At 48.6% G+C, this 13,374-nt stretch overlaps 1 protein-coding gene across 2 annotated transcripts in view; it reads right to left on the bottom strand.

Moving 5' to 3' along the window:
- Positions 1 to 13,263, bottom strand: part of RMND5A (required for meiotic nuclear division 5 homolog A) — a 49,522-nt gene extending 36,259 nt beyond the window's left edge. The window contains exon 1 of one of the 2 annotated variants that reach the window (XM_058667653.1): positions 12,592 to 13,263. In XM_058667653.1, coding sequence (XP_058523636.1) covers positions 12,592 to 12,733 — 142 coding nt within the window. In that variant the 5' untranslated portion in view covers positions 12,734 to 13,263. The remainder of the gene's footprint in view (positions 1 to 12,591) is intronic. The other variant, XM_012928575.3, reaches the window with a different exon arrangement.
- Positions 13,264 to 13,374: the final 111 nt, after the last annotated feature.

The following is a 13,374-nucleotide window of genomic DNA, read 5'->3' on the forward strand; positions in this document are numbered from 1 at the left end:
AGAGTTTCTAGGTTTGTACTCTTATCTTAAAGATATTCAAGTCATTTTTAGGCCACAGTCTCTGTGCAATAAAATTATCCTAAGGCTTACCATAAAGACAATGAAATACATTTCAATTTCAGCATAGGCATTCCAATCAAAGTATACCCATAGGTGGGCACTTGGCCTCACAGAAAAGACGTGAGAATGCTTGCAGCCCCAGTCAGAGTGCCCGGGGAAGTGCCAGCTCCACGGCCCATTCCAGTCTCCTGCAAGCACTCACTTGGGAAGATAACTAACTGATGGCTCCAGTAGTTGGGTCCCTGTCACCTACACAGGAGTCCTAGACCAAGTTCAAGATTCCTGGCTTCATCAGGGTCCTGGTCCAGCTGTCGTGGGCCTTAGCGGGAGGTGACCCAGCAGATGAGAGCATTCTACTTCTCCAACAACAATTAAAAAAAAAAAAAGAAAAAATATAACCAAGTCAAAACAAAGGAAGGTACAACAAGCTTTCATTTTAAAGGGTGTGCCTGGTTTACAATAAATCCTGGCTTGCCCTTGTTTTTGACAAACAGCCTCCATACAGTTTCAGTCATTTGTTCATATTTGTTTTATCTCCTTCCTTATTGATCCTAAGGCTTAAGACAATATAGGGCCAACTCTGCGACAAGATGCACTCCCTATTTTGGCCCATCTGATAAAATCAACAAAGGTAGCATTAAAATCGACAACTGTTTCTCAGCTATACGCAATACTAGCACTTTCAATTATCTGTCATTTTCAAAGTTACAGGGACGAGGGAAGGACTCAAACACAGAGTCAAAGACGGCACTTCTAGCAGTGAACTGGCTGGCACACAGCACCATGGTGCCGTTCAACAGATAATCAAAAGTTCTAATCTGGTCCATAAAAGACCAGTTACACTGGAAGCAGGCACTCTCTACAGGCGCACACAGGAGATAGACCCCACGCCGTAGAGGCACAACACAAAAGGGGACTGCCACCACTGTGGCCAGTATTCAGATTTTCAGAAAGGCTAGAAACTTCACCACCTAAAACTAGAATGTTCTGGTAGAAATAGATAGTACAATTCCCCCAGAAATCACTAAGATCTCAACACATTTTTATGAATATCCAGGAGGCAGAAAAACATTAACATATCCAAGTCTATAAATACTACACATATTGCATGAGCTCTTCTGAGATATTAAAAGTTAACTTGCTTATCACAAAAAGACAAATCTTAACAATTAAAAATGGAACACGCATACTGATGCAGATACACATAAGAAATCTGGGAAATATAACACCCAAGTGAAACCAGACCTCACAGGACCAGAGTTAGAATTCATTCCAGGTTCATTCCCTTAAGAAAAAAAAGAAGAAGAAGAAGAAGAGGAGGAGGAGGAGGAGGAGGAAGAGGAGAAGAAAAACAGAAAGCAGAATTTAGGGGCCAGCACAATGGCTCAATGGCTAAATCCTCACCTTGCCAGTGCTGGCATCCCATATGGGTGTCTGTTGGTGTCTCAACTGCTCCACTTCACTCCCTGCTTGTGGCCTGGGAAAGCAGAGAGGATGGCCCAAAGCCTTGGGACCCTGCACGCACTATGGGAGCCCCAGAGGGGGGTCCTGCAGGGCTCCTGATTTCAGATTAGCTCAGCTCCTGCCTTTGTGGGAGTGAACCAGCCAGGTGGAAGATCTTTCTCTCCCCTTCTCTCCATAAATCTGATCTGCCTTTCCAATAAAAATAAATCTTCAAAAAAAAAAAAAAAAGTACAAAGTAGAATTTATGGGATGGCATGATGGCACAGCCAGCCAATCCTCCCACCAGCATCCCTTATGTGTGCCGGTTCATTTCCCAACTGCACCACTTTCGATCCAGCTCTCTGCTCATGGTCTAGGAAAGCAGCAGAGGGTGGCCCAAGTCCTTGGGAACCTGCACCCACATGGAAGACCCAGGAGAAGCTCCTGGCTTCAGGCCTGCTGGGCTCAGCTCTGGCTGTTGAGACCATTTGGAGAGTGGAGCAGAAAATGGAAGATCCCTCTCTGTAAAATCTGACTTTCAGATGAAAATAATTAAACCTTTAAAAAATTAGAATAAAAAAAAAGTAGGTATCGCTAAAAGGCTTAAAAAGGGAGGAAAACCTGTGTTAGTCTGAATTTTAGTCTTTAAAAGACAGCAAAGTCCAAAGGGGAGGAGGGAGGAAGCATGACATTTAGATTTAACACCCACTGAGTGCTAAAAGAGGAGTGTCAGCAGCGTTCCAGCTACTTTCCCACACTGCCAGCTTCTTGACCTAGGACATTCAGGAAAAGAATAAAGAGACCAGTGACAGGAGGAGCTAGGACAGCTTCTGAAAACCTCACTGACAACAGGAACGTGGATCTCCTGCAAAGTCGCACAACAAAACCCCAGCACACGGGAAGGTAAGAGCAGTGCTAAAGAAAGGGCTGTACCACAGCGTCGGCAGTGACTGCCATGGGCTGTGGCTTTGGCACCCCCATGGGTACCGTTCTAAGCCCTAGCTGCTCCACTTGTGATCCAGGTCCCTGCTAAATGCCCTGGGAAGAGCAGTAAAGATGGCCCAAGCACCTGGGCCCCTCACCCTACATGGGAGCCTCGGATAAAGCTCCCTACATGGGAGCACCCTACATGGGAGCCTTGGATAAAGCTCCTGGCTATGGCAGTCTCTAACTCGGCCTCTCAGATAAATCAAGCAGCCTTTTAAAAATAACAAAGCATATAAGGCAAAAATTGTAGGGAGAAGAAAAACGGGGATATGGGTACATGGATTATTTTCATTCATTTATTTGAAATACAGACAAGCCGAATACTACTGCCTACTTCACAGCCCAGATGTCCCCAACGTTTGGGGACAGGCCAGATAAAATCCAGGAGATGGGAACCCATCCTTGGTCTCCCACAGAGGTGGCAGGGTCTTCCCTACTTAAGCCATCACTTGCCACTCCCAAGGGCCTACAGCAGCAAGAGTTGAACCTAGACACTCTGACAGGGAGGCAAGTGTCTTAAGACATCTTAACTGCCTGGCTAGGCCCAACGCCCACCATGGTCCCAAATTTAGGCAACTTACTCACTGCTTTAAACTCAAATCACATAACATTTCTTGTAGCATTCCAATCTGGAACTCACATTTCAAAATCGAACTCAGATTTATTCCTTCTCCTCTCCTGAACTTTCTATTTTCTTCCTACTTCTGTAATTATGCACCTGTCATGCATACTCAGAACCTCACATCAACCCTTGCCTTGCCAGCCCTTCCCCCATTCTGCCAGGATCCTGGCACCAAGCCCTGCTCCTTCCTTCCCTCAGACTGTTCAGCAGGTGTCCCTTTAAACCTCTACTGCCACTACCTAGTAACAGATCCTATTTCATCAGGTCAACTTGGATGCTTAGGTATTTGCCTCCAAGCCAGGCTCTCTCCCAACTCCAATCAACCTCAATACTGTTCACAAGTAATCTGTCTCCAATCTCCCTTATTCAAAATGCCCCACCTTGAAGTCATCCAGTATCTTCCAGGTTTATTATTTTGGATGGTACCCAATCCCGTTGAATTGTAAGGTTTTTATCCCATTTTCCTCTAGCCTAGTCCTTGACCAGCTCACTGTCTGGTACCTTTGTTCTTGTCTTCCCCTCCTGATTCTCTTAGCCTGTCTCACTAGCCACATTCCATCTCAGTTGCAACACACTCCTCATAGGCTGGAAGAAACCTTCCCTACCTCAAATACCACTCTTTTTGTCTATACCACCCATTCTTGTAGCACTTAGCCAACCTGCATGGCCTTGCATTTCAGGGCATTGCTTTTGTTTCTCTAAAAACACACTAGTGCCGTCTCACCTAATGAGACCCAGAGTTCTTGGAGGATGAGATTGCCACAGATTTAGCCTAGCTCCACATCTAACAGCTGACTGGTAACTACTGATTAGATGACCCTACACTCAACTAATGTAACATCCATCCTTGATTAGTTCTTTCTAAGGACTCCTTCCCTCCCACTTTCTCTAAATAGTATTTGTACCAACCAAGAAAATGGTCATACACTGGGCCTTCACTTAGGGCTTTTTCCCCTAATAGTCTGATTTGTTTGACTTAAATTCCTCCAAGACTGTTTAGCTGAGCTGTTGCCATGACACAGCGAATTAAGCCTCTCCACCTGTGTTCCAACACCCCAAATGGGCACTAATTCGAGCCCTAGAGGCTCCACTTCCAATCCAGCTCCCTGCTTAATGGACTGGGAAGGAGGGGAGGATGGCCCAAGTCCTTGGGTCCCTGCACTCAACATGGAAGGCCTGGAAGTAGCTTCTGGCTTTAGACTGGCCCAGCTAATGGCAGCCATTTGGGGGAATGAACCAGTGGATGGAAGAGCTCTCTCTTACTCTCTCTGTAACTCTTTCAAATAACTAAATAAATCTTAAAAAAGAAGATGAAGAGGAAGAAGCACTATCAAGCAGAACACTGGAAGCAATGTATTTAACATACATTAGTAACAAAGACACCTACCTTATAAACACCCTGTATACCATGTTACAGATTTAAAACCCAACCCACATCTATTATTTATTCCATTCCTCTAACTTTGGCAGCAAAGTATAAGTAGTGACTCAAATCCAGCCTCCAGAGCCCAAGGATACTTTGTATCTATGAAGAAATGATTCCAGCAAAGTCCCTCAGACACCAAAATCTCACTCCTTTACACAAACATAAGATGGCATAAGATCTGCACAGCCTACCCATATCCACCTGCATATGTGAAATTATCCCTCGATTACTCAGAATGCTTAATGATATAAATGCTATGCAAACAGGTATTGCACTGGATGCTTTAGGAGTAAGAAGAAAAAAAAACTATACATGTTTAGTACAGACATTCTTCAATTATTTCTAATCCGCTCTGTTCTTGCACTGCCCATCTGAGATCTGCTGTTCCGTCTCTGCTCCTGGTCAAATCAAACGGACCAGCAAGCTCCTGGTCAAATCAAACGGACCAGCAGACTGGACAGTTCTTTGTCTGGGTTCACCACCCGAGCTCCCAGTGAAAGTCCCTTCCCACCTGGTTGCTGGTGGAGTTCCGGCTGCTGTGGAGTTCAGATCGCCGTGCTGGAGTATCAGTCTCTGCAACACCACACCGTTGTGTCCGCTGCTTTCCTGTGTCTGTCAGTCTCCCGGTACCCCTCCCCCCCTCTGCTGTTGTTCTGTCCTCTCCTATTTCCTGGAATATGTCCTCTCTGCTTCATCCTGGTTAAATGTTTTTCCATCTGTATAAACGTGTCCTTACCCTATTCCGCCATCTTGATTCTCCTCTTCAATTATTTCTAATCCCAGATCAGTTACACCCCTAGATGTGGCGGCCCTTCTCCCATCCTACACAGAGGGCCAACTCTGCTAATCCTCAAACAGATGCACCTCTTCCAAGTTCTTGGGGAAAAGGCTAGGCACAGAACTTCTGTTAGAACTGTAAGATTAAGTTAAATCTGTACAATCCACAGAAACTCAGAGAAAGCACACAGCCTAACTAACCTGCGCTCCACTAAGAGAAGAAACCACTCCTCCAACCCTAATCCCGTGTGGAGAAATACAGAGAAGTTTTGTGGCCTCCCCAAATAACCGTTTCTAAGAGCTTACAAGGCTACCCCAGTAGTCTCCGTGGGTTTTTTTTTTTTTTTTTTTTGCTTTATTTTTAAAGATTTTATTTTACTTGAAAGTCAGAATGACAGAGGCAGAAAAGGAGAGATGGAGAGAGATCTTTGATCTGCTGGTTGATTCCCCAAATGGCCATTATGGTCAGAGCTGGGCTGGTCTGAAAAGGCGTGCCAGGAACTTCCTACAGGAGCTTCCTCCCTCATGGCACAGGGGCACAAGTTATAGAGCATCCTCTACTGCTCTTCCAGGCCATTAGCAGGGAGTTGGATCTGAAGAGGAACAACTGGAACACAAACCGGCATCCATATGAGATGCTGGTGGCACAGGTCTGCCTGCTATGCCAGATCAGCCTATATCTGATCTGTGTAGCCTATCTGCTAAACAGATTAGCCTACTATGCCACTGTGCTGGTTCTTGTTCTTGCTTTTTTAAGACAGGACACAAATACCAGAGCCCCTATCCAGTGGTTTATTCCCCAAATGCCCAAAAGGGCAAGAGTTGAGCCAATGAAGAATCCAGGAGCCCCGAACTCAATTGGGATCTTCCACATGGGCGGCAGGAAGCTGGAGTCAAGATATTTAGACAGAGCTGGTATCAACCCCCGGCACTCCGAGGCAGAAAGTAGACAACTGAGGGCTAACCCCCCTTCCCTTCATTTTCTGAAGTGTTGAGTTAAATCTAAGAAGTTCCTGTAACTCTTCCACAAACCCTCAGGGCTCTCAAATCAATGCCCATTTACAGAGCACCATCTTCCTCGTACCCATCAACTCCTGGAAGGACTCTCAGGATCCAGGCACACAGGGACTCCCGTTCCCTCCTAAACTGCATTTTAGGGCCATTTACAAACCTGATACAAGAAGGAACAGAGCCCTAGATAAAAACAATCAGATTTTTACTTTTCTTTAAACATTTAAGAATAGTTTTACATTTACAGAACAACCAGCTTAACATCCCAGGAGAACAGTGTGCTCAAACTTCTTTTCACCATCCCCTCCCAGCAGCTGAGAGACTAACACATGGAAACAACGCCAGGATGAGCTCTACTACCACGGTATCACACAGGCACTGGCAAGTTTCTCCTCCACTAATGTTATTATCCAGAATTAGAAACTACTCTGGGGATAAAATAACCTTAGGAAAGTGATTTTATTATGCCAACCATTAAAGCAATTTCAAGCTAAGTTTCCCAAAGTAACATGAACCAAGCTATTCTCACTACTCTACAGATAGCCATACTAACAACTAAAATTTTATAATCATATGAACATAGAGTTAGGATGTTAGGACGAAAGCTGTGAAATCACAAAAATATCTCTGAGTACACTGTTACATTGATGTAGCATATAGCTGTTTGTTAAAATAGGTATGAATTATTTCTGGCTGGGGGTGAATGTGTCTTTCTAGAACTGTCTCCCCGCTACCTGATGAAGGGTGGAACATACGATCATCTCCCTCCTGGTGCAAGGTAAGCACAGCTCAAACAGGTCCAAAGATGCCATCCAGCCTCAGCCACTGAGCCTGGTAAAGGCACAGGACAATTCAGATACTCCTCTGGTTCCCAAAGCCAGCCTGGCCGAACCTCAACCTAAGTAGTTACTGTCAATGGAAGCCACTGCCTGTGCTGCTTTGAATCCCGGCTGCTCCACTTCCCACCCAGCTCCCTGCTAATGCACATGGGAAAGCAGAGAGGACGGCCCACCTCCTGGGGAGATGGAAGAACCTCCTGGCTCTGACTTCAGACCAACAAAGCTCTGAACACTGCTGCCATTTGGAGAGTGAATCAGCAGATGGAAGATCTCTCACTCTCTGTAATTCTGCTTTTCAAATAAATAAATAAATCTTATTTTAAAATTCCACTTTAAACTGTCTCTGTTCCTACTGGACCTCCTGGGTCACCCTCCCACCTGCTGCCTGGAGTTTCCAGCTCAGCCAGGCCATGATGGTAAGGGTGATGGGCTGAACAATTTATAGGTTAATAGCACAAACCCAATGTCACAATTAGGATTCAATTTAAGAGTAAAATAAACAAGGAATTACATAAAACCACTGTCATCTGCAACAAAAAGAATACTGAATATCTATGGGGACTATCTGCCACTGGGTGGGATTTGGGTGGTGGTGGGGAAGCCCAGACTATACAGAATTGTCATAAAATTTGAAATTTTAGGTACTGAACATATACACCAGTCTAAATAAACCAGGTGCCAAATTACAAAGAATTCCTTCCTCAATCAGCCTGGAAAGAAAAGGCCAACCAAGATAGTTCTGGACATACTGACGTAAGTGATTTTTACCTAAAACGGCCCACTCCAGTCGGCCATCCTCCTTGTAGGACGCCTCCACCCAAACTTTAATTTATGACCAACTTATTTGCTACTTTTCAAGCCTAGATACTAAATGTAAATATCAAGTTGAATTCAACTCAAAACTCAAAAGCTATTACTCTTTTTAAGATTGTACTGTCAGTATCTTTAAAAGTGTGCCTAAAGAATGGGAGCCTAATCCCCAGGTGCTCCAGGAAGGAAGCTGAGCCCTGACCCTGCAACTCTAAGATCAGCAGAGCATCTGCATATATAAACAACACACTTTTCAACACATGTGTAACACACACAAGCTGAATTCTGGGGTGGAAGGTAAATGTTCAATTGCACCAATGACCCCTGTTTCTATCTACTGATGTGATATTAAACCACAAAATAAAGTAAAAATGTGACCTCTGTAATTTTTTTTCTCATCAAGCTTACTTGCTTATTCCTTGTCATTCTCAAGTTTTAAGTTTTAAAAAAGGAAGTGGTTCTACAACCATTAACCACATTTCCAATATATTCTTTGATTCAATGAAGGCAGAAGTAGAGTTAGAAGTCATGGGTTGGGCCCGGCACAATAGCCTAGTGGCTAAAGTCCTTGCTTTGCATGCACTGGGATACCATATATGCGCCGGTTCATATCCGGCAGCCCCACTTCCCATCCAGCTCCCTGTTGTGGCCTGGGAAAGCAGCCGAGGATGGCCCAAAGCCTTGGGACCCTGCACCCAAGTGGGAGACCCAGAGGTGGTTCCTGGCTCCTGGCCTTGTATCAGCTCAGCTCTGGCTGTTGCGGCCACTTGGGGAGTGAACCATCAGATGGAAGATCTTCCTCTATGTCTCTCCTCCTCTGTGTATCTGACTTTCCAATAAAAAAAATTAATTTTTTTTTTTTAAGTCATGGCTTAAGTGAGTTTCACTACTGGAAGTCACACCACACACAGAAGAATGTTTTAAATGCTAATCTACCTAGTGCTGGCACCAGAGATGAGAGCTTACCAACTTGCAAAGTGACACCATACAATGTGTAAATCACAGCAAGTGCTACTACAACACTAACATCTTCAGGGGTAAAAAGGATTTACCAACTATCAATCCAGCAATACATGCTACACAAACATATACATAACGTACAGAATTGCTCTCTGTTACCCTGCCATCACAAAAGTGCTAATGAGAACCAACAAAAAAATTCCCAATAGAAAGGAAATGCTAAAGGCATAAAGAGAAGTCAAGCCACCAAACTTCCTCACACAGCGCATGCTCACTCCATTGCTGTGAAATGAACCCCAGCTGCTGCACCCACTACCACTTTAGTTCTGTAGCTGTGAGGTCACTATTTAGTTTCCTAGGCCTAAGCAAATCAAATTTATGTCTTCACAAATATCCTGCTCAGAATGAGAATAAATCTACTTGAGGACAATCACTACTGCAGCTGTCAAGTAAGAGAGTGCAGGTGTGAGCAACGCCTCAGGAGCATCAGGCCACAACCCACATTTAACCAGGGGCCACACTAGGCTGCCCAACCTCAGCCTCAGCCACCCTGCATCTTAAATCAAACCAGACCTCACGCTCACAAGGAAAGTGGCAAAAGGTCTCTCCTCGCCCCTCAGAGCTGGAGACATTAGGAGAAACCAAAGTCCCATAAAAATTATTAGGAGCAAGGCTCAAAGCTCAATACAATTCCAGAGGGTAAATTTAGTTTGAACATGGCACACTGCGAACGGGCATCTGGTGCAGTGATGATCACACTGTTTGGGACGTCCACGCCTCACATCAGGGACACTGGGTTCTGGTTCCAGCTCTGCTTCCATCGACAGCTTCCTGCCAGCACACACCCTGGGAGGCAGCAGTGCATGGCTTGAGTACTTGGGTCCCTGCCACCCTCATGGGAGACCTGGATTTATTTGGGCTCCTGGCTTCAGCCTGGTCCTGTCCCAGCTCTTGGAGGCAATGACAGGGAATAAATGCCACAGCAGTGCTTTCCCAGGACAACAGCCCAGCACAGACCCACAGAGGGCCAGGAAAGCTCTTCCTCCCTTTAACCTAGGGCACGCTCTGGCTCACTTCCATGGATCACTCCCACCCTATCTACCACCTGCTGGGGTTTGGGGCAGTAGCCCAAGTGTCACTTTCCAGGAAGAGAAAAGGATCAGGCCCCAGCAGAACTCCTCTCTACAGAGTAAAAGCACAAGAGGCTTACTAACTTCATGCCGTTTGTGCACAGTCAGTTCCCATCCCGGACCCCAAACCATCCTAGGCGCTTATTTACTAAATGCTCACCACCTTAGAGGGCAAAACACTTACACCTTTGAACACATAATTCACTCTCCGAAATGGAACTCATTCCCCTTACATTAGCTGAAGGATCTTTCTGAAACCCACGGCCACTCAGCAGGATGATGCAACGATGCGTCCCAGATAGGATCGTGGGCGAGCTGGGATCTGCACAACCCCCAAAAGTCCTACTGCATCTGCGCCTCGCTCGTGTGAGCCTATTACCACACTTTCCCAGGCCAGAGGAGCCTGCAGACTGCCTAGACAGACACATTCAGAGGCCCTAAAATTCCCTTTTCAACCTGAAAACCTAATTCCTAAATCAGTTTTCAGCAGGGACACCTTTGAGAGATTCCAGATCAAATGTGCTAGCCACCACCTGGCCTGCAGTGAGCTTTCATTTGAGAACAGTCTGCTTTGAGAAATACTGTAACCCAGATACCAAAGAATGTTTATTTATGTTCTCCAAGAACACCGAAAGGAAGATCTGAGTTCAGAGAGCAGACTTATTACCTGAGGCCTATATATCCTTCCATGTTTTAGAATTACCTATAGTCAATCCTATTCTTGAAGAATTAGAGGAAATCAGACAGCAACCAAAGATGGGTAATTTGGTAGACAAGAGGCTGAACGTGGGAACAAACAGCTGCCATCACTGAGACTGCCTTAACAGCCATGAGCGCAGCGTGGCTCGGGGCTCACCAGCCACTAACTCGGAGGTCTCTGGGAGCCAGCCAATCCCTGCAGAACCACTCCTCAGCACGGCGTTGCCCATCTGGGACTGGCCCCAGATGACCTGAAACAAAGCTCACCATCACACTCCCCTTAAACTAACACCTCTTAATACAGGTCCTAAACTGTCCATCTTTGCCACGTCCAGCCAACGCCTCAGGGCCACACCCAGGACCTTTCATTCAGTCTCTGCCCCACCAGCTTCTCCCTTTCAGCCACTGTAACAGAGCACACTGAATTTCCTTCTTAACTTCCAGGGCTCTGGCCTTGCTGAAGGATTCCAACAGAGTCACGGATCCCCGACATCCAAACCCCCAACAGAACAACTGCTTCTGTAGGCTCTGCCCTGACCCAAGTTCAAGGTAGGGGTGACTCCAGACCAGCTTTCCTACTGGCTACCCAACTGATTCCCTCCTGTTCCCCTCTCAGCTCTGGTTTCCGAAGATGCTTGGACCCGCACATCTCCCACACCCTGGGCCTGCATTTATGAAGGCCTGCCAACCCCTGACATGTTCAGAACGCCAGATTTCCACTGCTCTCCACCTCACCTCTGTGTCCCCAACCAGCTCCATCACTGTCACCCAGGCGGCCACCACGGAGCCTGTGGCTTTCCACAGTGGAGCTCAGCTCCTGCCATGTCCTCTCCATGTCAGGATTTTAGAGCCTCCAGGCGCTGGTCTGCCTCTTTCCTGGAGTTCAGAAGTGACTGCTGTGTCTAGAATGAGAAGCCTGGTGGTGGACTCACCCTCTATTGACACCCAGGGTGAGGAAGGTGTAGAAGAATGGAGAGTGTAAGAATGGAAGTGTAGAAGAATGATGGCGTTTGCCAAGCCCTCACCTCAGCTGCCTGGCATCGGAGCCACCAGCCCTGGATTTCTAGTACAGGAGGCCCCTCCCCAGCCTCTAGTACAAGCCCATTCAACACAGGCCCTTCCCTCACTCCAGGATCAGAAAGCGAACATCTCTGTGGCTACTTTCATGTTACGCATCTTCTTTAAACCAAAAACAAAACCCCTTGCCAAAAGGCTTCCTCAAGTTAACTCTGGCGAACCAAAGTGTCCTCAAGGGCCTACCTAGAGTAAACTGTAAAACCATTTTAGGCAAAAGAGCGGAGACAAACTCCACAAAGCTGAGCAGGCACAGAGAAGGACCCCTACAACACACACTCAAGTGTGCACGCTCGACTTCCTGGGCCTCGGGAGCGGCTGGCCCAGGAGCAGGGACGGCCACGCCGGGCCGAGGACCAGGAGGAGGAAGCGGTCGGAGCGGCTGTCCCATTAACCCACTGCTAAGAATAAACTCCAGCCCCCCTCCTCCCCCGCTGCACTCCCATCCACACCTCTCAAAAAGGCCACAAAGGGCCGAGAGTCTGGGTTGGGGAGGCAAAGGGTCCTCCCGTCGTCCCTCGGCCTCCTGGGGCTCCGCGGGAGCACCCCACATCCCGGGCGGCAGTTTGCAGGTGCGGCGAGGCCGCCCACCCACCCATGTCTCCAGGTGGGCCCGAGCCGGCGCTCGGCAGCCCCACCAAGAGCGAGATCACGGCGACCGAGTCCGGGTCAACCGGGAAAGGTGAGCAGCAGAGTCCCAGGGGGGCTGGGGTGGGTCGCCCCTCGCGCGCCCACCCGGCCGGGCCGCCCTACCGTGGCTCTGCAGGATCTCGTGCTTGAGGCCCCCGGTGTAGTCGATGAGCTCCTCCAGGCCGCGCTCGCACAGCTGCCCGTAGCCGGAGAACTTGTGCAGCACCTTCTCCAGCTCGCGCTCCACCGTCACGCACTGATCCATGCCGGAGGCGACGCTCGGCTCGCCGGCGCCCGGGTGTTCGCTACCGTCCGGCCCGGGCCCCGCCGAGGCCGCGTCCTGCTGCTCCTCGTCCCACAAGGCGAGCGGCGCGGGCGCGTTAGCCGCGGCTCCGGGGGAGCCCCGCGCAGCCTGTGCCCTCCTGCCCCATGGCCCCCGGGGTGCTCCGCGCCGCCGCTCCCGCTCGCCCGGCCCCGACCCGGCTCCGCGTCCCAGACCGCGGCTCCCTGCGTCCCGCTGCCCGCCGCGGCGCCGCCGATTGTTTTTGTTTTCACGGGAACCGACCGATGACCTGGTTCTCCCGGGCGACACCAAGCGCCGCCGACTGAGGGGGGCGCAGCTACCCCCAGCCGGCGACAGAGGCGGCGCGGGCCGTACCAAGCGCACGCCCCGGGGAAGGGGGGGCACCAGCCCGGCGGGCGTGGGCGGAGGAGCGCGAAGACTGTCGGCTCCCAAGGTGTGGGCTGTACCACTGAGACTCGGGCCGGGGAGAGGATGAGGGCGAGGCAAGAACCCAATTGGTCCCGGGAGCTGAAATAGGGAACTTCGGTGACGGCCCCGGCGGGCGGGGAACGCTACAACTACGCGCCCCGTAAACAAGGGGGTGGAAACCGTCCCTCACCACC

The sequence above is a fragment of the Ochotona princeps genome, chromosome 8, assembly GCF_030435755.1.
Source record: "Ochotona princeps isolate mOchPri1 chromosome 8, mOchPri1.hap1, whole genome shotgun sequence".
NCBI classification, from domain to species: Eukaryota; Metazoa; Chordata; class Mammalia; order Lagomorpha; family Ochotonidae; genus Ochotona; species Ochotona princeps.